The 26,234-nt window shown below is 56.3% G+C and overlaps 1 protein-coding gene across 1 annotated transcript in view; it reads left to right on the top strand.

Moving 5' to 3' along the window:
* The window catches only part of LOC133341248 (spectrin beta chain, non-erythrocytic 1-like), an 85,530-nt gene that overhangs the window by 31,406 nt on the left and 27,890 nt on the right, over positions 1-26,234 (top strand). Inside the window, 16 exon segments of the mRNA XM_061549734.1 lie at positions 10,295-10,446; positions 15,486-15,659; positions 16,761-16,852; positions 16,996-17,076; positions 18,340-18,455; positions 18,692-18,804; positions 19,148-19,335; positions 19,922-20,039; positions 20,806-20,964; positions 21,586-21,888; positions 22,739-22,892; positions 23,693-23,946; positions 24,364-24,755; positions 24,863-25,141; positions 25,771-25,908; positions 26,137-26,233. Coding sequence (XP_061405718.1) covers positions 10,295-10,446; positions 15,486-15,659; positions 16,761-16,852; positions 16,996-17,076; positions 18,340-18,455; positions 18,692-18,804; positions 19,148-19,335; positions 19,922-20,039; positions 20,806-20,964; positions 21,586-21,888; positions 22,739-22,892; positions 23,693-23,946; positions 24,364-24,755; positions 24,863-25,141; positions 25,771-25,908; positions 26,137-26,233 — 2,810 coding nt within the window.

The raw sequence follows: 26,234 nt of genomic DNA, 5'->3' as shown, positions 1-26,234 counted from the left end.
TGGCTCACCAGGTGCCACGTGTGTGCTGGCTCACGAGGTGCCACGTGTGTGCTGGCTCACCAGGTGCCACGTGTGTGATGGCTCACGAGGGTGCCACGTGTGTGATGGCTCACCAGGTGCCACGTGTGTGCTGGCTCACGAGGTGCCACGTGTGTGCTGGCTCACCAGGTGCCACGTGTGTGATGACTCACCAGGTGCCACGTGTGTGCTGGCTCACGAGGTGCCACGTGTGTGCTAGCTCACGAGGTGCCACGTGTGTGATGGCTCACCAGGTGCCACGTGTGTGATGGCTCACGAGGTGCCACGTGTGTGATGGCTCACGAGGTGCCACGTGTGTGATGACTCACCAGGTGCCACGTGTGTGCTGGCTCACGAGGTGCCACGTGTGTGATGGCTCACGAGCGCGCCACGTGTGTGATGACTCACGAGGGTGCCACGTGTGTGATGGCTCACGAGGGTGCCACGTGTGTGATGGCTCAGGAGGGTGCCACGTGTGTGCTGGCTCACCAGGTGCCACGTGTGTGATGGCTCACCAGGTGCCACGTGTGTGATGGCTCACCAGGTGCCACGTGTGTGATGGCTCACCAGGTGCCACGTGTGTGATGGCTCACCAGGTGCCACGTGTGTGCTGGCTCACGAGGGTACCACGTGTGTGATGGCTCACCAGGTGCCACGTGTGTGCTGGCTCACCAGGTGCCACGTGTGTGATGGCTCACCAGGTGCCACGTGTGTGATGGCTCGTGAGGGTGCCACGTGTGTGATGGCTCGTGAGGGTGCCACGTGTGTGATGGCTCACCAGGTGCCACGTGTGTGATGACTCGTGAGGGTGCCACGTGTGTGGTGGCTTATGAGGTGCCACGTGTGTGATGACTCGTGAGGGTGCCACGTGTGTGATGGCTCACCAGGTGCCACGTGTGTGATGGCTCGTGAGGGTGCCACGTGTGTGGTGGCTTATGAGGTGCCACGTGTGTGCTGGCTCGCGAGAGAGCAGCGCGTGCGGATGTGTCCCCAAGCGTCGTCCCCGCGAGCCGCGCTGCGTCAGGACGCGGGCCGATTGCGCGTCGGCGGAGAGGAGAGAGGGCGATTGTGGGGCTCGGCATGGACGTGCGGCTCGTTGGAGTGGAGGGGACGTGGGGCTCGTTGGGAGTGGAGGGGGTGACTCTCCTGGATGGGGGTAGGGGGGGGGGGAGCCTGGCCCCGCGTGATGTTCCACGAGCATTTGCTGAACTGAAAGGCCACTTAATGTAGGTTGGCTTAAACCGATGTCATCATCATCATCAGGCATGATATCTCTACTGCTGGATGAAGGCTCCTCCAAGCTGTCGCCATCTACGGGTGAACCGATCTAATGGCTCCGTGTCTGTGATGGGCGCCCTCTCTGCGTGCTCGCTACTTTAGCTGCCACTCCGTGGTTAGTCTCGACCACCGACCATCTCCCGTTGCAGTGACGTGTCCTGCTCAAGCCCTCTCACCATCCATAACGATCGATACGATGTCTCTCACTGGCAAACGTTCTGCGACCCGTGCGTTCCTCTTTCTGTGGTCCCGAGCACGTACCTGCTCCACGCTTGTTCGCGGAGTTTCCAGCTTGAGGTCCATTGGCTTTGTTATTTATTCCACGTTTCTGATGCACGTTGTCCACCACGTGATCTTCAACTTGGACACCGCGGTGCGATGATTCCGTTACTTTTGTGAATGCCTCCGAATGGGGCGTGAAGTGTCTCGCTTTCTACAGCCCGAGTGACGCTGTTCTCAGCGCTGTCGGCAGCTCTGAGTCGGTGGTGGAAATTCAATACTCGGAGGACTTATCTTGGAGGCCAGCCTTCCCAGGGAACAACCACTTTCGACTTGCCACAAAGTGGTACTTGCTTTATTCATCCTAGAGGGGCAACGGGTTGATGCAGGCTCCCGACTGGGATTTAAACTCGCGGTCTGATTTAAATAAAATCTTAATATCTCACTAAAGAGAAACGTATATCGGCAGGGCTCTGCTCTGTGCCTCCACGTATACATAAACTAATTTTGTAGTCTAATGGTCTATGAACTTTCTGGACCAATATATCCTGCGGCATTTGTTTGAGGAAGAAAACCGGACCGGTTTCAACAGAAGCGGAGCTTGGCTCACTCGTGTGACGGTCAGCAGAATGCGGTCGCAGATAACATCAGTTGCCCTAATATTGTCTAAAGCAGCAGTTTCCAACGGGCAGGGTCAATAGTTATTGGCCTTGTACAATTTTGCATTCATATCGAATGCATGAATTATTATTCCAGCACTTGCTGGGATACCGATGTTGTGGACGGGAGGGTTCGCCATTGCACCGATCGGCCCACACACTTCCCATGTCGTGTACGTTACAGACAACCCCCAATCCTAACCTAACCCTAACCCAACCCTAACCTTAACCGAGCCCTAACCTAATCCTAACCTAACCCTAACCCAACCCTAACCCAATACGAACCTAACCCTAACCCAACCCTAACCTAACCCAACCCTAACCTAACCCTAACCTAACTCTAACCCAACCCTAACCCTAACCTAACCCTAACCTAACCCTAACCTACCCCAACCCTAACCCAACCCTAACCCAACCCTAACCCAATACGAACCCAACCCTAACCCAACCCTAACCCAACCCTAACCTAACCCAACCCTAACCTAACCCTAACCTAACCTAACTCAACCCTAACCCAACCCTAACCCAACCCTAACCCAACCCTAACCCAACCCTAACCCAACTCTAACCTAACCCTAACCTAACCCTAACCTAACCCTACTCTCACAGTACCCATGCACAGTTTGCTTTGGGACTTGTCGATCATTGACGTCTTTTGTCCCTCTCTGATTGCCACATTTATACCACCTGGTCGTGATGAGTCAGACGAGAGCAGATTGGAGTTCTTCATGGCAGGTGCAGGGGGTGAGGGTTCATAAACATTCCCCATTGCTTGAACTGAAAAGAAACCCCAGAGTGAATTCTAGACCTTTGCAAATGTGACGCCCTCTGCCCGCATTTACTTGAATAAGAAGAGATCTGGTGCAGTTCCTTCTCGCTATTTAGTTGCTCTTTAGCAGCGTACGTGTCCTTCGCGTATTAGCGAGAAAAGGTCGACGGCGGAGCTTTTGCACATCGGCCTTGTGCAAGCGCCTCTCTTGTGTAATTGTCGACAACGAGCGTGCTCCCCGCGATAGCGGTCGTGGCGACGCGTAACGGCTTCCGCCGATTACGCGCTTTACCGAGCCGACGAGCACTCAAGATAGCGCTTCATCTTTGGCAAGAGTGAAGGCGCCCGCCAAGGCCAAGTCGGTGAACGGGGAGGAGTTTGGAAATACTCTCGGCCCACATTCCTGGCTTCACGTTTTTTTCAAATTCAGAATTACATTCTCGAGAGAGGACCTCTCTTTGTTTTGCACAAGTTAAAATATCCACCTTGCGATGATTGTTGCCACTCCGGTTTGCTCATTAAATGATGTTAGTCCCGTACCTCCGATTAGCACGGTTGGCTATGTACGGTGCGAAAGAAGTTCAACATACGTACAAGTGAACAGAAGCTGTAGCGACAGTATGCTCTCGATTCTATGAGCAACTTTAGCTGTTTAATGTGTGATAAGCTAAAGGGGCACAGGCAGTTCTACGATTGTAAACTTACATTTCAGACACTTCAATGGCGTGCGGGTGATCATGGGTATCAGCATGAAGTGGATATTGACTTGGGCAGAGTGCGAACTCATCAGGACTGTCACTCAGACAGAAAGCTGTTGTCCACCTTTCTTGCAGAGGGAGAAATGTTCACAATACACCGCGGTGTCAAAGGGACTCAGACGCACTTATTATGTCATCCACGCAGGGATGGTGCGTTGAGGTTAGTGTTTGTGAAATTACCGACTCATTCCATAAATTAAGCCACGTTTAATTTTTTATAAAATTGCGGATACTTCCCGTCCTGTGTTGGCTGGCTGTGAAGTCTCCTAATGCGGACGACTGCCCACGGCGCGCTAGGAAATCACTGGTCCCTCTCCCTCCCAAGCCGGTGGGAGAAATTCCACATTAATGTGCGGAGGCAAGTCCGTCCGTAGCCTGACCACGGTTGACTTTACACCGAGCACAACTCGTGAGGTCGGCCTCACGAGTGGGTGAGGGGCGGCCCTCTCTGGGAGTTGACCCCTGGGGCCCTGCCCGCTGCACAAGCCGGATGCTGTGCACACGCTGTGGCGAGCTCATCTGCGACCGTGTCGCTGGGTTCTTAGTCAGAAATGTAAACACATGAGATATGGTCAGGCCATCGTGTTATATGTTCAGGCTATTAATACATGACACACGACGTTCGTAACGTACTGGTTTAGCGCGCGTGAGTGAGCGTGACGATCTCACGACGGCTCCCCCGCTTACTTCGACTTACGATCATCTTTATTTTACAACATTTAGTTTTGTGCTGCAATCATTGCCTGCGGACTTGAGACAAATGTTAAGATCGTTTGTCTGTACTCGGGCCTCGAGATGATGGGTACCGATTGCGCAACAGCTGCAGCACGAGGACGATGACAGAAGACGATGGTGTTTGGTTGACGACACGGAGTACGATGCCGCTGGCGACGTCGGTGTCGCGAGCGTGTCTCGCCAAATCCATCCTCTTATCCGTAATTATTGCGGATAATTTGCACGCGTAATTTGTTATACGCATCAGAAAAAAACTCGTAAACCGATCTTCCCCGTGTTCTGCTTTGTCGTAAGTCATTCTATACTCGGGCGCCGAGATTGCCTCGTACAGTATCCCAGGCAGTGGCTACAGTTTGCCGCACACCTTTTCTCCGCGATGGGGTATCCACACTCCACTGCAGCTGATGCGTTCATTTCCTCCAGGTGTGGCTTGTGTCGCTTTTGCTTTGGCAACAAACTTTTGTCAACGAGCAGATACACGCGCTGCGTTCCCTTTCACGTGGCGCTCGCATTGCCGCGGTGTTTACACAACTCGGAGAACCTCGAGATCCGATATTACATTACTCTGGCTGCCGCACGTCAGCTGCCACCGATTTCCAATTGGCAGCCAGTCGATCTGTTGCTAAAGTGTGCGGGGTATTGGAGAGTCGGCCTCGACAAGGGAGTGTTAATCATCTGTCCACGCCACCCGCCGCTCCAACCTGTTCCCTCTGCGGCGGCACTTGCACCCTGACACACACCCGGCGTGGACGCGTCCGGGAGCGGCGGTGGTGCGGTGGTCAATGCGGTCGGGGAAACTCGCGAGCGGAAATACATTCCCGGCCATGGCCAACGTCGGTGGAGAATGGCATCTGAACCGGCCTGAGCGCCCCCCCCCCCCCCACCATGGCCAGGGTGGTGAAGTATGGTCAAACAGCCTCTAAGACTGACACGACGTGAGAAGACCGTTGCCCAGCGGTGATAGACAGAGCGCTGTTCAATATGTTGCATAATTAACCCCAATTACACGATACGTACGGCATAGGTAGACCCTTATCCAGCGGTGGATTGATTAAAGAGCCGTGCGTGCACACACGTGAGCTGGTGTACATGATGCAGCTGTATTACCATCGGGGGGTAGGGTCCCAAGCGGGAGGGAGTGGGTGAAGTTGGAGCGCGGGGACGACATGGGGCCCCGGGACGGAGGTGGGGAGTTAAGCCAAGAGTTGGGCCCTAGATTCCCAACTGAATAATTCACAACAACATCAACAACAACATCAGCAGCAGCAGCAGCAGCGGCAGCGGCCGTGATTTATCCACTGCCGGGTGAAGGCCCTCAAGCCGTGACCTTTTCTCACTGTCAGATCTCACTGGCCAGCTGATGTTAGCCGTGCTCAGGAATCGAACCCAGCTCGTTTTAAATAGATGCGCGTTTTGAGTTTTAATGTCAATAAAATAAAACCCTAAATATCCTTCATGGGATTGCTTGGGTCTACATGAAGTAATCATTGCCATGTTTCCCTTGTAGAAAAAGAGACGTTTTGGTGTGAGTGGTCTCTCTTCTGCTTACCAATGAAGCCACAGGCGGAATTGGACTTCTATATTTGGGGGGGGGAGCGGGGTTCGCTTTGTCCCTCACTTTAGGAATGCATATAATTACAATTTTATCTTAATGTTAAACTACTGAAATATTGCTAATGGTGTATTGATAAAGGTGTACAGTTTGGGGGGCGTTGCCCCCCCCCCCGTGCCCCCCACAAACTCCACCCATGAATGAAGCACACACTTTCACACAGCAGCAGAAGTCACCGTCACACTGCCACTGCCGCTGCTGCTGCCGCTTTGATGTTTGCCTGCCGCGCCGCGCCCAGCCGTGCGCCCTGCAAGCCCAGGCAGCTGTCCCCAGCGGTGTTCGCCTGCCGGCACCGCATCCACCAGTCGCGTCGTCGTGAGGACCACGGCCGCTCCTGCGGCTCGCGTGCCGCTTGCCGGTCGGGGCGCTGCGCACGGATCCCGTCGCGTCGGGAGGGCCCACGACCTCTGCGCCTGCAGAAGTCGAACTTGGCTCGCGAGCGTCACCGCCATCAAGGCGGGAGTCTCAACGAGGTGACGGACTTCCCTCGCCGAAGGTTATTCACGGCGACGTTTGAAGATTGGCGGCGGGGGACATTCGAGTCTCCGAATCAGCCTCGGTCCAGACGGGACGGCACTAAACGCACGCGCACACGGACGACAGCGTAGAACTCGCAGCAGCAGGGCACAACGGAGAGTTACGGAAAAAGTTCAAAATAGAAACTCCCGACAGCATTGAGGCAACATCCAGAGTGGGCTCCGGGCGTTGACGCTTCTTCTGGACTCGTGCTATCCACGGCCATTCCACGGATAACACGAGTCGGCCGGAATGAGCGACAAGCCGCTGCTGTCATCCGCAGGTGTCCACGCGAATAAGACGAGTTTTATTATTAGCGGATACAAGGACCCACCAACACAGACCCCCCCCCCATATAACTGCGGATCAGAGGCGTCCTCCACTGTATCTCTGTAGTGCTCGTGCCGAGTGCTCGCCATGTCAATTGCTCGCCGTGTGGAATCTCCGTGGACCTCATCACAACACACTGCTGCTGCTGCTGCAGCTGCCTGCGCCGCGTGGCGTCGTGGACGGTGACGACGATGATGATGTCATGGTGGTGCTGGTGTTGTGTCCGTCGTGATGTGTCATCATCACCTCATCGTGCCGTTGCCTTGCCACTTCAAGCTGAACAGCTGTTGTTGGGAACAGTCAAATTGACGTATTGGCGTCAGCTGATGTATGATAATAAAAAAAATAGGGAATGTTCTGTGCAGTTAAAAGTAATTTTAAAACCGCATTGTGTCATTTAAACATGACTGTTTAGCATATTTACGTAAATAGCTCAATATGTTAGACTTATTAAAAGTTATTGCGCTTGGACAAGACACGTCACTTGAAGGGATGGCGGCTGCTGGCTAAGAGTTATGGTGGGAGTGGCAGCCAGTGAATGGAACGGGGAAGATGGAGCGATAGCATCAGTCTGTAGGCAGAGGCTCAGTGTGAATTATTGCATCGTATGATCACGCGGAGCCGGCAGCTATGGGAGAGAGGCCTTCACCCAGCGGCAGATTGAGCATCGATGCAGTATGGAGTCTGTTGCCTCAGGGCTTGGCTGGTGATGAGTGTCACAGTAAAATAAATCTTCCAAAACGAACACTTTCTTGGAATTAATGTTTAACCTGAGAAACAGGATCCAAGTTATAGAGTAGTGTAAGGCCTATAGAGTCGTCATGGTAACAGTGGATACTTTTTATAAATGACAAAATTGGGGTCCCCCCCCCCCTTCATTGCAACAGGATCTGGCGGCAACATGAATCGAGAGCGAGTTCGCCAGCGCCGCTCCGGCACACGAGACGGCGGCTGAGGCAATGCCCCAGCTTAGTCGCAGAGTCTACACGTGCACTGTAGGGTCACGGGGGGGTCACTAACCTGGCCGTGTCTGCAGTCACGGCCGTTGAAACAACACACAGCGGCGTGTGCGCAACCACTCAGCCTTATCCAGACCACCGGCTCAGAAGAACTGCACGTGTGGGCACGTCGGAGTGGAGAACCACCGACTGGAAGAGAAAATGCGGACGTCCCACGAGTAGCGTCTCGAGTGACTGCGATGCTCCTTGACGGGACTTTATTAATTCACCGCTGGATGAAGGCCCCCCTACGCCCCGTGTTTGACCATATTTATATTTCACTGCGATGGTCAGTGCAGGCTGATGAAGCAGAGGGGCCACAGGCCCGGTGCACTTGTTGCTGGGCATTGAACGTTGGCCGTGGCCGGGAATCGGAGTCGGTTCGCTGGGTTCGTAGCGCCACGCACTAACAACTTCGCCACCGCGCCAACTTGACTGTATAATAGGAAGGCTGTGTTTGTCCTGGTTATTAATATTTATTCTACCTGACTTCATGAGCACCCGTCAATGCCAATTTGTGCGACGTCACAGACCAGGTGCGGAATTTGAAGCTGACCTCACCTCGCGCCGACGCGAGTTGCGGTCCGTACCGTGCGTTGTCCGACATTTCACTCCACATGCTGGGAGCTTATTTGGGAGATATTCACAGCACAGCCTCGAAGCACCGACACAGGCCGCCTCGCCTTCCCCCCGCCCCCCCGCGCCACGAGAGTCGTGGGGACAATGAACCGATGGCATCTCCCCCGCCGCAAGCGGTCTCCCCTGCCACAGCAGGAGCCCCCTGCCGTGTGACTCACCCTGCAGCTGCTGCTGCTGCTGCTGCAAGCCGCATTGGCGAGACGCCGCGTGCCGGAGGGGACCGTCCCGACGGCACAACACATCCCTTCGTGACTGCAGGCACAGCCCCCTGCCGCTTCGCTTCTACCACGTGCGGGACGGGCGTTGTGCAAAGCTCAGAGTGCGCCACGGCACCGTTGTTCACGGTTGTTCACGGTTGTTCATGGGCAGCGGTGGCGTCGTGGTTTGCGCGCTGCGCTCTGAACTCGGCAAGTTGCGTTCGATTCTCAGCTATGGCCAACACTGGTGGTGAGATGGTGGTGTGGAGGCCACCCTAGACCAGACCTTCGGTAGCACGGCTGGCGACGTTCCGTGCGAAAAAAGTTCAACGTCCATAAAGACGGTGTGCAGACTGCGTTGTAACAACCCGACTAACCGACGAGGCACGGGCAAGCCTTCATCCAGCAGTGGATTGAACAAGGGTTGTACATTATTCACTTTCGTGGGTGTTGTGTGAATGTGATGACAGTGTCCAGAGCAGCCAAGCAAATCGCTGTGCTGCTGAGCACAGGGCCTGGCAGTGTTGCGTGGCAATGAGGGCGCTGGAATCGAGATGTGCAGTTTAGCGTTGAGCATTGTGACCGAAGCGGCTAAGAGTTGGGTGTTGACTATTGCCATCATCGGCAGGTTGTCCTTCCCTTCATCATCATCATCAATTCATCGTCAGCATCATTATCTGGACTCGGTGCCCATAAGAAAAATAATATACTCGAGGATAAAGGGAAGCTTCATGGCTGCAGATAATAAAGCCACAGGTAATGGGGGGTTTATTACATCATCATCGTCACCGTCATCTGTGAGCAAAGCATTTACACTGTACATGATTCAAGTTGGCCTCTGCGATTGGCTCACATTGCACGTGAAAAGGCTGAGGCAAAGCGAATCATGAGGAAACCTGCTCATTAACCTCTGACAGGTAAATCCAGCGTAGTGGCACGTTCATGCTTTCATCCGCGATGATCGTGGCGTTGAAGGTGTCATTAGCGTCAACCTCACTGATGTATAAGCGCATCGCAAACCCCAGCATTGCACAACTCCTAGACACGTTGTGGAAATGGATCGTGGTTTGTGTCCTAGGGAATTGTGGGTAACACCAACCGATACTCGTCCACTAGTTCTTTCAACTTGAGGCGTTAAGCGATGCGCAGTGAAATCATCGTATTGCGCACAATCATTTTGCAGACGAGCGGGTGGTTATCTCTGAGAACAGGGTGAGACCTCCACTGATCTGCAGCTGCTGGTTGGAGAGAGGTTTTCTCCGATGGACGAGACTAGTTATGGAGTGACAGCCAAAGGAGGGAATGCACTCGACAGGAAGACCACCGCAAAGGTTGAGCGATGAGGTCGGGTCTCGGGCAGGTGCGAGATGAACGATGACGGTCGTGTGCGATGCCGACGGTCCGACGCTGCCTTTATCCAGCAGTGGATAGACCACGGCCGGCGATGACGACGGGCAACGAACGTGACGAGTCGGAGCCCACAGCGCGTTTGCACCCCGCGGTGACGCCCCCCTGCGCCCCCCTGTGCCCCCCTGTGCCCCCCTGTGCCCCCCTGCGTGTGTGCAGACGAGCGTGAGGCCGTGCAGAAGAAGACGTTCACCAAGTGGGTGAACTCGCACCTGGCGCGCGTGTCCTGCCGCATCAGCGACCTCTACACGGACCTCCGCGATGGACGCATGCTCATCAAGCTGCTGGAGGTGCTCTCCGGGGAGACGCTGGTACGTCCTCGCGCTCGCCTCTTTACACAGCCGCTGCCTCCGCCTCCGCTGGTGCGCTCGCTCATGCCGAGATCGCAGCGGCGCTGTCTAACCGGACGCTGGTTACCCCGCACGGTTTCCTCTACTTGAAGATCGTTAGACTTGTTACGCACCCTCCTCTTGCACACTAATCCCAACGCTCTGCCGTGTAACGGAGCACAAACTGCATCTGAGTGGCATTGGCCGATTTAATTTGTTTAACATCACCGAAGCTCAGCGACTCTCGGCGTCCCCTCCCCCAACGAAGCGGACTTCACCGTCCCTGTCCGGTCGACGGCATCGCAGCGCCGCCGCTTCCCGCCGTGATGACATCCCAGCCACCGTGGGGGGCCTCGCGTTGCCACGGTTACCGTGGACTCGTGGCAGCACTCACCTGGCCCCCTACGGGAGGGTGTTTGTGTTTCATTAATAACGCCGCTACGGGGGGGGGGGGGAGATACATGGCTCGGTTCAACACGGTCCAACGCAATTTGGGTTTACATAGCGGTGTGTAAATGTGACAGCCGCATCTCCAGATGCTGTATGGAAACAACCGTTTGGTTTTTAATCGTTCCTCGCTGATTTTCGTCATAAAAAGAGAGTTCAAATCGTGCGATTAATTCAACCGTACCTGCGATTTTAATGTAATTAAGATCAGTTTACATTTTGATCAGCGAATTGAACCGTGTATGGTTATCCTGTTACGATCATACAATGGCAAAAAACAAGTATTTTCACTTGTTTTGGCGGCGGAGTATAGCAGAGGCTCCGTCCTAAATGTAAACTTGGCCTGTGGATCGTTGCGATGATTCCAGGACGTCTCCCCGTCTCCTTTGTTGCTTCCCATGCACAGGAGAGGCATTATCCTCCAACAGCAATAATCCCTGACCTCCAAACTCTGGGCGTGCAAGCTTCCACAGGGACGTGGGTTCCACACAGGGACGCTCCGCTCGCAGCGAGCGGACCTTGCATCTGCGTGGCGTGGCCCAAAACGCCGCGCACTTCGAATGGACCCTCTTGAAAACGAGTCTTGAGACTCGGGCAGGCGCTCATAAAGGGGTCACTGTAGTCTGTCAAGTGGAATGTCAATATGTCTTGCTGTAGGCGACTGGACATGTAATGGTGGTATGTCACTTTAAATTGTGGGTGTGGGACATTCTCTGTCTCTGGCCAACGATACTCGTGCTTTCCCTCCCTCCCTCCCACCTCACCCCACCCACCTGACCCCACCCATCCACCCTTCACGGCAGTGCTCTTTGTTTGATTTCATCTCAAGGTGAGACACAGAAATGTATTATCCACACAAGGGATTCCGCCAATTATCGTGGCTAATCCTGGCCGTCCTGCTCACACGCACGTGCGTCCATGTCTACGCACTGATACACCCCAACGAACGTCCCACCTGTGCAGTCGTGGAAGTACAGTTTACCTGTTATACCTGTTTGCTGGAAGAGGGATCATGTGCCCCGGGGGATCCGTGGATTCTCACACTATCTGGAAAAGCAATTTCAGCTGTCCACAAGTCAGAGCAGGCACAGCGCACTCGCAGACAGCCGTCGCGTTCAAGCTGATGGCACCCACCAATCGTCCCGCCTCCGATTACCACGGTTGGCTACGTACGTTCAACACACACACACATTCAACATACACACATTCAACATATACACACATTCAACATACACACACACACATTCAACACACACACATATTCAACAATGAGTCATGTCAGCACACTGCACGGAGGACGCTGCCGTGGGGTGATAGTCAGCACACGGGACTTGCAATCCAGAGGTCAGAGGTCAGATTCCATCTCCCTGCGTGGTAGTTGAAACCAACTGCGCGGGTTTTTCTTAAACGAACCCACTGCGCCTGTCCACCCAGCGGTGCTATGGGTTGACCACGGGGATGTCGCGTTCGGTCGGGTGAAGTGTGGCTACTCCCACCTCTTCCAAGGCATCTGGCCATCATCTGAGAGTAAGGCCAAATATTACTGCGAGGGGCCTTATAGAGGAGGCCCGTTCCACCAGCCGTGGTGTGAGCGAGCAGTTGCAGGGCTGCACCTTTGCCAAAACTCACGGCGCGTGGTGCCACATGGCATCCTACAGCACGACCTTTATATGATGGCCATGATTATGTAAATTATCACCATCATCATCATCACCATCATTTCTGCTTTATCTGTTCTGCCTGGAAACCATCCATTACCAGATAACTGACACCAAGTGAGAAGCACATTGGAGATATCTCGAGAAATTGTCACGGCGTTGATGACCGCCACCGCCCCTTGTGCACCTATTCTACGTTCCTGCGAGCGCAGAGAATGTTGGCAAGGTGCGGATTGTTTATCGCCCTGTGCAAAGATGCCTCGCTCGAGCGTTCCAGTCGAGGCATCTCTATCACCAGAGACGATCCGTCGACGTTGCTTGCGACGAGCGGAAGGTGTCGGCGGTGCACGAGGCACCGCGATGTCCGTGCTGCAACGCGCCACTCGCCTGCGCTCACAGCGAGCAATGACGGTGGTGGTGGTGGTGGCGGTGGTGGTGGTGGTGGCGGTGGTGGTGGCGGTGGTGGTGGTGGTGCATCGTGTGCACGGCAGAGCAGCGCGGCACCGCACGCGAGACGCTCGCACACCGACGCGTCGCGCACAATGGACGGTGTGTTTGTGGACGTGCGGGTTCATGCGAAGGAGGAGTGGGGTGGGGGCAAGGGCATGGGTGATGGGGGTGGGGGCAAGGGCATGGATGATGGGGGTGCAAGGGCAAGGGTGATGGGTGGGGGCAAGGACATGGGTGATGGGGGGGCAAGGGCAAGGGTGATGGGAGGGGGGCAAGGGTGATGGGGGGGGGCAAGGGCAAGGGTGATGGGTGGGGGCAAGGGCATGGGGGATGGGGGGGGGCAAGGGCAAGGGTGATGGGGGGGGCAAGGGCATGGGTGATGAGGGGGGCAAGGGCATGGGTGATGGGGGGGGGGGGGCAAGGGCATGGGTGATGGGGGGGGGCAAGGGCATGGGTGCTGGGGGGGCAAGGGCATGGGTGATGGGGGGGGCAAGGGCATGGGGGATGGGGGGGGGGCAAGGGCATGGGTGATGGGGGTGGGGGCAAGGGCATGGGTGATGGGGGGGTCATGGGTGATGGGGGTGGGGGGCATTCATCTGCTCGCTCACGAGGCCTGAAACGACGCTGGTCCCCGCGCGCGACACGTACAGTGCGTTACAGAGTTGTGTCTCGCGCAGCCCGCGGGGTGAATTGTTGCATAGTTGCAATGAAAAGCGCCGCCGCGGTAAGGCGACACGTTGACGAGAGAGGTGAGAGCGATACATAGAAAAACAAAGGGGGCGAGCAGGTTTCTGCAATCTGCGGACGGATCCACGCGTGGGGCAAGCAGGGTCTCTCTGCCTTTTGTCGGCTGTCGCGTATCAAACCCCAGCGCCGCCGGCCACGGCACCGGCATCGCTGCAGCCTGAGCAGCCCACGCGAGCCTTGCCTGAGCAGCCCACGCGAGCCTTGCCTGAGCTTGCAGCTCGGAGCGAGAAGAGCCGCCTGGCGTGACCACGCGGGGTGCGAGCACGCCCCCGGCGTCTCCCTCTCTCTCCGGAGGGGTAATTTGTCCAAATCGTCGTGTGGGAAGTGCGAGAGGAGGCAACGACGCTTATGCTCGCGGTACACAAACCGAGTCCTCGTCTCACGTGACATGTTTGACAAAGTATTGAATTAAGTGCCATTATTTTTTTACAATTCAATGCACATTTCACCTACAAACTAATGGAGCAGACAAGACAGAACATACGAGGCAGACGGTAGACGAAAGGCGGACCACAAAAACAAGAGAGAATCGATTCTTGAATCAAATGGGGACCTCATTTGATTCAAGAGCCCAGTGAATGGGGTCTCATGCCCAGGCTAACTAATCTCACGCCGTCCGCCCGGCCAGCCACTCTCAGACTTCAGCCACGCCGAGGTGCCCATTAACTCGCCACAAGTGGTCGCCCGGCATGTCCACTTATCGTTGTACACTACTGCTGCGCTGCCGCGGGCCGCGCGAGATCAACAGCGTTGCCGCGTTCACCTGCGGGTCGCTCCGGGAGCGCTCGCGTCAAGAAGCCACTTTTCCCGTGAGCCACTCCCTTCGCTCGCACGCGTGGGTGGCCAGCACCCGGAGGCCGGGTAGACGAGCGTAACCATGGAGCGTAACCAAGGAGCGTAACCATGGAGCGTAACCAAGGAGCATAACCATGGAGCGTAACCAAGGAGTGTAACCATGGAGCGTAACCAAGGAGCGTAACCATGGAGCGTAACCAAGGAGCGTAACCATGGAGCGTAACCATGGAGTGTAACCATGGAGCATAACGAAGGAGCGTAACCATGGAGCGTAACCATGGAGCGTAACCAAGGAGCGTAACCATGGAGTGTAACCATGGAGCGTAACGAAGGAGCGTAACCAAGGAGCGTAACCATGGAGCGTAACCATGGAGCGTAACGAAGGAGCGTAACCAAGGAGCGTAACCATGGAGCGTAACCATGGAGCGTAACCAAGGAGTGTAACGAGGAACACAAACCTGTCAACCCCTTATCAGTGCCCTACCTTATTACAGACCAAGACAGACCGTATTGGTCACCCCGTGCCCTTATAAATCTCAACGTTCATCCGACAAAGCGCCATCACAAGTGAGAAACACAAACAAATAGACAAAAAAATGTGCGCATATTGAAACGGCTGTACGCCGCATGGACCTGAGAACTCAATTTCCCTGTACAAGAATACAGCTAAACCGTATGAGTTGACAGGTGAGAGGAGCGTAACCAGGTGCATGACACAAGGCAGCTCCTTAGCTTTCGCCGCGTTTTACCACAGTGATAAATGTGCACGCGGCTGTACCGCGCGAGGAAGTTCCCGGCACGTGGAGCAAAACGTCGGACGTCGCGCCGAACAAAGCGCGGTCCGTACGGTGCAACCCGAACGCGCAACCAGAGAGCCGTGCGGCCGTCCCTGAGGCCTCTCCCACCGCTTCGCTGTGCCCCCAGCCCAAGCCCACGCGTGGCAAGATGCGCATCCACTGTCTGGAGAACGTGGACAAGGCGCTGCAGTTCCTCAAGGAGCAGAAGGTGCACCTGGAGAACATGGGCTCGCACGACATCGTCGATGGCAACCACCGCCTCATTCTGGGCCTCATCTGGACCATCATCCTGCGGTTCCAGGTATCGGCATCGCCACCCAGCAACCAGTCATCGCGCCACGTCTGCTGTACCGCTCGCTATGCCTGCGTTTGTGGGATGGTCAGGAACGCATCCTTCTGTTTCGGACCGATCCGAATGTTTGGTGCCGCAGCAAGCGACTTCACTTTCACGGCATCATCTCCCTGACCGTCCCAAAGTAACTCGCTTGTGCGGCGGGCTGACCTGTGAGCCTCTTCAGATTAGGAGCGAGCGAGGTTTATCCACAGCACTTCGTGGATTAATTAAATAAATAACAACTATTGAGTTAAATTTAAAAGGTGAACATGCAACCCACATCCCGCACCGTGGGGAATTGGTATCAGCAGTTGTGTTGCTAAAGTAATTATTTTGCAAGTGTTCTTATAAAGACGTAATTTTCACCAGATTTCCTGACACAACATCTCCAGGTATTCCCAGCCGGCACGCGGCAGCTCCTCGCTGCGTGGCAGAGTGGTTGTGTCGAAGCACATCCACTGCACTGCTGCCAGGCCGGTGTGACAACGTGGCGTGCTCACTGCCTCCGCCTCGTCTGGCGTGCGGGGTTGAGCAGGCTGCTGTGAATGTTGGTGGCGGTGTTGGTGGCATGTAACATGAGTGTTGGAGCTGTGCAGGATTTGTGGGAAGTTGGCAAATTGCTTTTGAGTCTCCGAGTGGGCAGTGCACTCTGGGAGGCTCGCGTGCCTTGCAATGATAGATGTTTGCTGCTTCGCTATGGGAATATTTTTTTAAAAAGCAGTTAAATTCAAGTAAAACTCATAAGTACATGAGGTATTCTTGCCATTACAGTCACGCAAAAGGATCACAAAGGGGCTATGCATCTCCGACATCGACGGCAGTAATCGGGCACTCGAGGGTGATGTTGCTGTGGCTTTCCCAATTGAGTAATTTGCAGGACATTTTTTAAATTTGAATCTTGATATCTGCACTCATAGCCTACCATAATTTGAATAAAGTAACGGGGTTTTTCATCGTCCACTGCGACGCAAACTTGCAATGTCTCTCTGTTAGGAAGCTTTGTATTCCCTTGTATTTAATGCGGCCGAGTTGGTGTCCTGTTAAGTGCCTAATCGTTCCGCTGCACAGATCCAGGACATCAGCGTGCAGACGGAGGACAGCAAGGAGACCCGCTCTGCCAAGGACGCGCTGCTGCTGTGGTGCCAGATGAAGACGGCGGGGTGAGTGAGGAGGAGGCCGCCTTCTCTCCCCCGGCACCTGCGCGACGTCGTCTCCTCGTTGCTTGGTCGTTCTTTTGTATTTGATCTCGGTGCCATTGGGAGCGTTCGTGTCGATGCTCGCTGACGTGCGATGTTGCTTCCAGCTACGCCAACGTGAACGTGCACAACTTTACGACCAGCTGGAGGGACGGCCTGGCTTTCAACGCCGTCATTCACAAGCACCGGTAGGGCGCCCTCGGTGGCACGCGGCGCTCGGCGGCTCCTGCGATACGCCACGGACAGCTTCCCTCATTTCCCCCCGTTTTGTTTGTTAGCGCTCGGAGAAAATTGGCTATTGTAAGGACGTGAACGCACTTCCCTCGGATGTTTCCTGCATTCGCGGGCTGCCCTCCCGAAACCATAGTTGTACTCCGCTTCTGTGTTCCCGCGTCTGTGTGTTGCCCCGCCCTCCCCAACCCGCACGGTCAGACATCCCCCATGAGCCGCACGTCACGTGTGGGTGGCCCTCATCCGGCGGTGGTTTGAGATTGGGCTGTGCTCGTGTTGATGAATGGCCTCCATTGAGGCCAAGGCTTGGCTTGGGGCGTGGTGTCACCGGAGACGCCATTCAACAGCGTGTCCTCGCTCCTCAGTAGGAACCATTCGCACCAAAATGTCCCCAAGCTGATCGGCGGGTAGATGGCAGAAAGGTGACAAGGGGGACAATGTGAGGAGGGTGACAAGCGGACTATTTTTACCCCTGAAAGTAAATTGTCTTTGTGCTGTTCGACTTTTGCCGTACTCTGGTTTCAATGACGATGCGTACATATTCAGAGCATATGTTTGCATGTTCACCACAGGTACGTGTGGTTCATGCAGACATGATTCCTTGCAAAAGGTTTATATTTTGTGTTTGAACATCTTAACGCCTGTTTTATTGCCAGAAAGGGTAAAACCTGTTCTTGCTTTTTCATATTTTGATACTGGCAAGAAAGGTCCCATTTTATTTTTATCCCCTCCGTGCAATGAAAGATTGTCACGCAAACCAGTCCAGCGGCACGGTTTGCAACGTTGGATTATGAAACCTTCCCATCCCCGCCCCCCAAACCCCCCCCCCCCGTCCTCCCCCGCACACGACGATCGTCCAAGATGTCAGTGCCTTCATACGCGGCGTGATCCATTGGTAGATGCGCCATTCATTTCTAATGACCCTCTGACTCTCTTCTCGATAGGGCATTAAACACTGTGTTGGGAAAGGCCACATTTCATTCGTCGAGGATTCGTTAAGGGTTAGGTTTATTTCCTGTTAAGCGCTGCGAGGCGTGAATGGCGCTGCGTGAAATAAAGAGTTGTAGTTCGGAGCGCCGTGGCCGGAGCTGTCTGTGATGATCGTTCGTGTCGACGGGCGGCCCCTACGCTGACGACCGTGCTCATGAGTGGCATCGGCGACAGTCTGCCGAGCTTGCGACCACGACGACCACGACGCTGCTGCCGCCCTCGCCCCGCAGGCCGGACCTGGTGGACTTTGAGAAGCTAAAGAAGTCGAACGCGCAGCACAACCTGCAGCACGCGTTCAACGCGGCCGAGCAGCACCTGGGGGTCACCAAGCTGCTCGACCCCGAAGGTGAGGAGGAGCGCGGCTGAAGGATGCGTTCAGGAGGTCCGGGTCTGATGATCGGACTGATGGTGATATGGATTCAGATGTACGCTGAACTTCTTTTGCACCGTACGTAGCCGACCGTGCTAATCGACACTGGACTGTGTCGGATCATCTAATTGGATAAGAAGGCGTTGCTGTTTGTCTGTGATGGGGGAAATCCGTCCGTGTTTACGTTTGTGCGCGAACGTTTTCGCCGGCAGACGTGAGCGTGGACCAGCCGGACGAGAAGTCCATCATCACCTACGTGGTCTCCTTCTACCACTACTTCTCCAAGATGAAGGCCCTGGCCGTCGAGGGCAAGCGCATCGGGAAGGTGAGGAGACCTCCTCGCGTCCCTCCGCTCCGCCGCACGACCGAGCCGGCCCGGCGCGGACTCGGGTGGCACCGAGTCGTTTTTCCACTGCAGGACCGGAACACCGAATGCCGTGAGCATCGTTAGCCTCAACCCCTGGCCCCGCTTGAAGCCAGCGCATCGTGAGGGTCCCGCGCCGGCTCGGCCCGGCTGTGCCAGCAGGAAAGGGGAATCGTTTGTCGTTGAGTCGGAGCAGCACGGTTACCGCGCGCACCTCTCGGAGCAACCGACGTCCCCGATAGCGGGGACGCCCCGGGAGACGATCGCGGGGATCGAGCGTCGTCTTGTTCGCCGCGGGGCGCAGGTGCTGGAGAGCGCCATCGAGGCGGAGCGCATGGTGGAGCGCTACGAGTCGCTGGCATCGGAGCTCCTCGAGTGGATCGGCGGCACCATCGCGGCGCTCAACAGCCGAGACTTCCCCAACTCGCTGGTGGGCGTTCAGCAGCAGCTGCACGCCTTCAGCAGCTACCGCACCGTCGAGAAGCCGCCCAAGTGAGAGTCGCACGTGCGCACACGCAAATAGACGCGCGCGCAAGCCAGCGTACGTAAAGACCCCCCAGAGAAGCCTGCAAAACAGACTGTTGGGGCAAGTGCTGTTAGCGAGCAGCACCTATGAAGGCCGTCACGGCACACGAGGAGGTGGGTGGCCAACAAAACGCCTGCCTGCCTTTGTCTCTCCAGTGGCGATGTTGACACACTGCGCCAGGTACTCATTTGGCCTAGGACTGGTTCAGATAATCGTCACTGGTGTTGGCCGTGAGCGGGAATCGAACTCGGGTCGTCGGGTTCGTAGCGCAGCGTAGCGCTAACCACTACACCACCGCTTCCCCAGCGTACACACACACACGCACACACAGACATACGCGTATGGCAGTCATTGTATGTATACACACACCGCTGGACGGGAGGTGATGCGAATTCATCGGCATCATCATCATCATCGGCCGCGTCGTGCTCCGCGTGACTTGCAGGGGGTTTCCCACCTTCACGGGGCGGGGCTGCACCATTCGCATTTGCCGGAGACGGCGACGGATCGTTTCGGGAGTTGTTTTGTGACGGCGCGTGGCCCTCTCTCCAGGTTCACGGAGAAAGGAAACCTGGAGGTTCTGCTCTTCACCATCCAGAGCAAGATGAGGGCCAACAACCAGAAGGTGTACACGCCGCGCGAGGGGAAGCTCGTGGCGGAGATCAACAGGGTACGTGCGTGTGGACGTGGACGCGTGTTGACGGGGAGAGGGGAGCGCCTCCCTCGCGGCCGCACAAGGAGACGGCGAACTCGGACCTCTCTCGCACGCGCGCTGACTCGGAACGTTTGAAACCGACTCATTGGCAGTGGCGCACACAAGCACAGATAGCAACATTGAAGGCATTCGTCTGTCACGCTGCCCTGTAAAGGAACGATGCATAACAGGCGACGTTGCAGAAACACCGGGCCTTCTCCTTTCACATCGTGGATCCAGCTGTGATGAGCCCCGGTTTCCCCAGCTCCTTGTGATTAAATGATGAAGCTCGTGACCAATCGGCGTGTTATAAGTAACGTCTTCTCCACTGATTGTTGGGAGGGAAGAAATGGCCGCATTTGTAGATGGATTCGCTGATTTTCTCCGAATTTAGCGAAAGTGGTCGTTATCATTAAACCAAAGTGGCTTTTGCCGGATCTACGTGTGACCGCACCTCAAGTCGCCAATACAGAAACCGTGGCCTTGTTTTAGCGAGAAAAAGCAGTCGGCCAGAGGTGGGGGATACACAAAGGTTTTTAACTTGGATATGAATAGGGGTAGGGAATTAGCAGCATGGATGGACAGTGGAAAGGAGTTCTAGACTATTGAGCGACCTCCAACTAAAGCAAAGGTTTGACTGGGGAGCTTTCATTGCTGGAGCAGAGTTCCCTGGAGAGGGGGGCATGCGGGGTGGTAGAGTTGGATGAGAGGGGAGAGGTGTGTGTGCGTGTGCCGCTCGCAGGCGTGGGAGCGGCTGGAGAAGGCGGAGCACGGGCGCGAGCTGGCGCTGCGTGAGGAGCTCATCCGCCAGGAGAAGCTGGAGCAGCTGGCGCGCCGCTTCGACCGCAAGGCGGCGATGCGCGAGACCTGGCTGGCGGAGAACCAGCGGCTCGTCATGCAGGCAAGGCCAGCCCCCCCCCCACCCCCCATGCACAGGCCCCAAGGCCCAGCAGCACGCCAGCAGCTGACAGCGCACCGCGAAGATGAGAGTCAACGCGTGTCTTGAATTGAGCAGGGTTTTTGGAGCACGTGATGGTTGGTACATTCCACGTCAACTTGTTTGGTGTTTGTGTTATTTAGCATGGGCGCACGTTTTGTATGTGTATGTTGAACTTCTTCCGCACCGTACGTAGCCAACCATGCTTATTGAACGTGCGGGGGAAGGACAACAAAACTAAACACAAAAAGCAGTTCTAAATAAATGAGTTTTACATCTAGATGACTTAAAAGTGGACAGCTCCAGTGGCTTCTTAATATCAGAAGGAAGAGCGTTCCAGACGGCCGCAGAAGCGCATCTGAATGCGCGCGATGCCGTGACCACCGTCTTTGTTCGAAAACCACCGCAAGGATGACCGGAGTTCGAGCGAACCAACGAGAGGGACGGAGAGAGGAAAACTCGTGGCTCATTATTCCGAACCGGCGATCGCTACCCGCCCGTCAATCCCGCGCCATCTGACCGCGCCAGCGCGACGCGATGCCCGTCGCGTGACCTCTCGCGTTGCCCGCCCCCTCCCCCGCGCAGGACAACTTCGGCGCGGACCTGGCGGCGGTGGAGGCGGCCACGAAGAAGCACGAGGCGATCGAGACGGACATGGCGGCGTACGAGGGGCGCGTGCGCGCCGTGGAGGGCGTGGCGCGCGAGCTGGAGGCGGAGCGCTACCACGAGGTGGCGCGCGTGACGCGGCGCCGCGACGGCGTGCTGCAGCTGTGGCGCCGTCTGCAGGAGCTGCTGGCGGCACGGCGCACGCGGCTGGAGATCACGCTGGCGCTGCAGCGAGCCTTCCACGAGATGCTCTACACCGGCGCCTGGATGGACGAGATGAAGGTCGGTGTGCGTGTGTGAAGCATGGGGAGCGGTAGTGGAGCGGTTAGCGTGTCGATTCCTGCTCACGGTCATCATCGGTCCTAGGCTTCCCCTTGGTCGACTCAGCCTCAAATAAGTACCTGGTATAGTATGTAAACATCGCCACTGGGGAGACAAAGATGGTCGGGTGTGGTGCTTGCCACCCACCCTCTCGTGTACTGTTCCGGCCTTCATAGGTGCTTGCTAACAGCACTTGCCCTAAGAGTATGTTAAGGCTATACGTGGGGGGGATCTTTGTCTTTTTAGTTTTTGTGTGTGAAGTGAAATGTTTTGTCCGCTTCTGCGGTTGCGATCCGACCGTGCTCCCGGCGTCATCTCGACAGACCAAAAATCCCTCGGATCGAACCCGGGCGGCCGCTCGTGGTTGAACCACGCTCTCGAGTGCCGTGAGTCAATGGCCTGAACCCAGAAACCAGACACCCACAGTACGGCACTCTAAATTATAGCTCTGAGAATGAAAAATATAATTTTGAGTCTCGTGCAGTGAAGATTGCTCACTGTAACCAGACTGGTGGGAAAGTGCTGCCCCCTCGCGTGCGAGTCAGAGGTCACTTGAAGGGATCTCAGACACTGGGGATGCACTGCCCTGCGATGCTGTTGTTATTACTACTACTAACACGGTTTGTTTCACCAGCAAAGCCTCGCCGAGTCTCCTTCAGCGGGCTCCCACTCTTTGTCTCTTGTCACGGTTACCGTTGGCGCGATTGGGATGACGTTGGGGAATCGCATGACACGGCACGGAGAAGCAACTCGCGTGTCCGCGGCATTGAGAGGGCGCGCGTGACTCTGGTGCGTGCGGCGCGGCGTGCAGCTGCGCCTGCTGTCGCAGGAGTGTGGGAAGCACTTGCTGGGCGTGGAGGACCTCCTGCAGAAGCACGCCCTCGTGGAGGCCGACGTGGCCGCGCAGGCCGACCGCGTGAAGGCCGTCAACGCGGCCGCCCTGCGGTTCGCCGAGGAGGTGGACGGTGCGTACCCACGCGAGCGTCAACCCGCAAGTGCGCGCGTATACCCGCGTGTACGTACCCACAGGAGCGCTCGTCCAGGCCGCCACCAGTGGCACTACGTTTTCACCGGCGGTACAATAGCAGAGACACGCAGTGACTTAGTGAATCAGAATCTGTATTGATACTGGAGGAATCCGATGAGCTACAAAACTTTTTTTCAACAGGTGTCTAGTAGCGGCGGGTCAGAACGTTACAATAATAAACAACACAAAAATATGATGAGTGCAAAGTTTAGGAAAGGTAAATAAAACAATTTTGTTTTATTACCAGGCAAAGCCCACTCAGCTATTATCTTATTTTTCAGAAGCAATCTGGCCACAAATGATAGCACAGCAGAGTGGCTTATCACGTGGTTTCAAAGTGGCAAAGAATAAGGGAGGGCTCGTTAATAATGATGTAGCCACGAGGTCTTCTACCCGGCCAGACCAACGAGCGTGGTTAGGAAAGTCATTCGTACAATCTCCAGGAATGACGCAGCGTGGGGAGTCCTTCTCCATCCAGCAGCGGATCGACGAAGCGTTATACTATCCCTTATTAACGACACGCAAACGAGTCGTTGGCGTGCTTCACATTAAAATAATGGCCACGCGAACGAATCCCGTCCCCTCGCAGTCGAGGCCGTTGCGATTAAAACAGAAGGACAAAAGTTCAAATCCTCCTCGGGTGTCGGCTCAGCCCATCGCCTCTCAAGCGAGTGCGACGAGCAGCACCTCGCGTGAAGTTGACGGTGGCCGTGCGACGGGTGGATTTGCGTCTCCCAGGCTACAGGCCGTGCGACCCCGAGGTGGCGAGCGAGCGAGCGGGGCAGCTGGAGGCGTCCTACGCGGAGCTGTGCGCGCTGTGCGCGGCACGGCGCGCACGCCTCGAGCAGGCTCGCGCCCTGCACCTCTTCCTGTGGGAGGCCGAGGAGGTGGAGGCCTGGGTGCGGCAGGTGGAGCCCCTCCTCGCCAGCGAGGACGCCGGCCACGACCTCGCGGCCGTGCTGCGCCTGCTGGCTCGGCACCGCGCATTCGAGGTGAGGACGCTCCGAGGGGGGGTGCGCGAGTCGGAGTCAGAGCCAGTCGTGACGTTGCTGATGAGTTTCGTGTTTGATTCTCGACGTTGTTTGTAGGTGCTCACAGTTTTCCGCTACGTTGCATATGTTGGGTTCCTCATCGCCATGTTTTCTCATGTATGGATCATCTCTGGGGACTTAGGTTTCCTCCCACTTACATTTGTGTATTTGTGTATATTTGCAAAAAAATTACATGAACATGATTATCATCAGCATCTTACCTGAACCGCGAGGAGGTCAAGAGTTCTGAACTAAAATGAACTCTTACGTGAATTAATTTCCTCCTTCTCTCCTTTTGCAATCCTGTCTCCCCGCACCTCTCCCTCCGGTCCCTCTCACTGCCCCTTGCCGCGTGGACCCCGGCTCCGCCACGGACAGGACGAGCTGAGTGGCCGCCGGGCCCAGCTGCAGCAGACGCTGCGCCTGGGCGAGGCGGCCGCGGCGGCGCTGGCGCCCCCCCTGGCCGACGCCGCCGCCTCCGAGGAGGAGAAGCGCGAGGCGGAGCGCGACGCGCAGGCGGCCCGCGCTCGCTCCGCCGAGCTCGAGAAGCTGTGGGCCTCGCTGGAGCTGGCGGCGTCGCGCAGAGCCGAGCGCCTGCGGGCCTCCGAGTCGCTGCACCAGCTGCTGTCGGACTCGGCCGACGTCGAGGCCTGGGCCCGGGACGCGGCGCTGCTGGTGGCGGCCGGCGGCGACGTGGGCAACGACGAGTTCTCCACGCAGGCGCTCGCGCGCAAGCACCGCGACGTCGTGGAGGAGATCGAGGGATACAGGTGCGGCGACGGCGGCGGCGCGCCGGCGGGCCGCCCCGATTCGAAGCGCGATCGTCCGCCGCGGGTGGCGCGAGCGCGACTGACGAGGCCGCGTTTGTCCCGCGCAGGCCGGTGATCGACTCGCTGCGGGAGCAGGCGGCGGCGCTGCCCGCGAGCCTCGCGGAGCCGGCCGGCGTGCGGGAGCGGCTGCAGCGCCTGGAGGACGCGTACGGCGAGCTGGCGGCGCTGGCCGCCGAGCGCGGCCGCCGCCTGCAGGACGCGCTGGCGCTCTACACCATCCACAGCGAGACGGCCGCCTGCCTGCTCTGGCTCGACGAGAAGAGCCAGTGGCTCGACGCGCTGGACATCCCCGAGAAGCTGGAGGACCTGGAGGTCGTTCAGCACCGGTGAGACCACCGCGGCCCATGGGAATCTTGGCTCTGTAAAGTAAATAAAATTAATAAATTATTGTTGTAAAATAACTGCAATTATATTACGTACTCTTTACCCTGAATTTTACAGAAATAGTGGGGGGTGAATGTTATAATCTGGTCGATGTGTGTGTGAGATTTGCAACTTTATTGACACTGGGCACAAGTTTTAGGGTGCGTCTTCCTTTCCGGAGCACTTTCTGGTACTGCTGGCAACCTGGGTGTGGGATTTATCTGCCCGTGATTAGACTGAACTCGCAATTGGTAGTGAGTTGGTGGTCTCAGCCTACTCACAATGTGTACTAGTTTTTATTTTGGACTTTATTTGACCACATTTCTACTCTGAGAATGAAAAATATTGGTTGGACCATCGTACTGCTGGTAGTTTGGAAAGTGCTGCCCCTAAGTCGTGGATAAGAGGTCACTTGAACAGTTTTCAGAAGTAGTTCTGTGATATCTCCTTCCGTGGGCCGCTCTCTTAACGTGGGGAAAGGGGCTGCTCTGCTGGAAATGTTGTCTCTCATCTTCCTGCAAATCGGACGGTGTTAGGGCAAGAGGCAAAGGGGCACAGCTTACACACAATCCCACATCGTGCTTGCCGGCAGGTTTGAGAGCCTGGAGCCCGAGATGAACGGTCTGGCGTCGCGCGTCGCCGTGGTCAATCAGCTGGCCCGGCAGCTGCTGGGGTCGGGGCACGCCAGCGAGGACGACATCAAGGCCAAGCAGGACCTCCTGAACGCCAGGTGACGCCGCACCCCCCACGGGCGCCGAGGGGAACGTGTCGGTGATGGGGCTTGGCCTACCCGAGGCTGCCCTGGGACTCGTTGGAGCCGGGCCCCGGTGGCTTCCACGCTGTGACGTGGTGCTGCTCCCTCCTGCTGCATCTCCCGCGTTTCCCTTCCCCCACCCGCCGATCGCATCTTGTGGTCGCTGGGTTGATACATCGACTTCATCGACAAATCATCCCGCAGGTGGAGCGAGTTCCGGGAGCTGGCGGAGAGCAAGAAGGAGGCGCTGCAGGCGCAGCTGACGCTGCAGAGCTTCCAGCTGGAGTGCCACGAGACGCAGG

The sequence above is a fragment of the Lethenteron reissneri genome, chromosome 11 (genome assembly GCF_015708825.2).
Source record: "Lethenteron reissneri isolate LAM-NWPU_2019-01 chromosome 11, ASM1570882v1, whole genome shotgun sequence".
In the NCBI taxonomy this organism is placed as follows: Eukaryota; Metazoa; Chordata; class Hyperoartia; order Petromyzontiformes; family Petromyzontidae; genus Lethenteron; species Lethenteron reissneri.
Note: the sequence above shows the minus strand (reverse complement) of the source record. Positions and strands in the feature narration are given on the sequence as shown.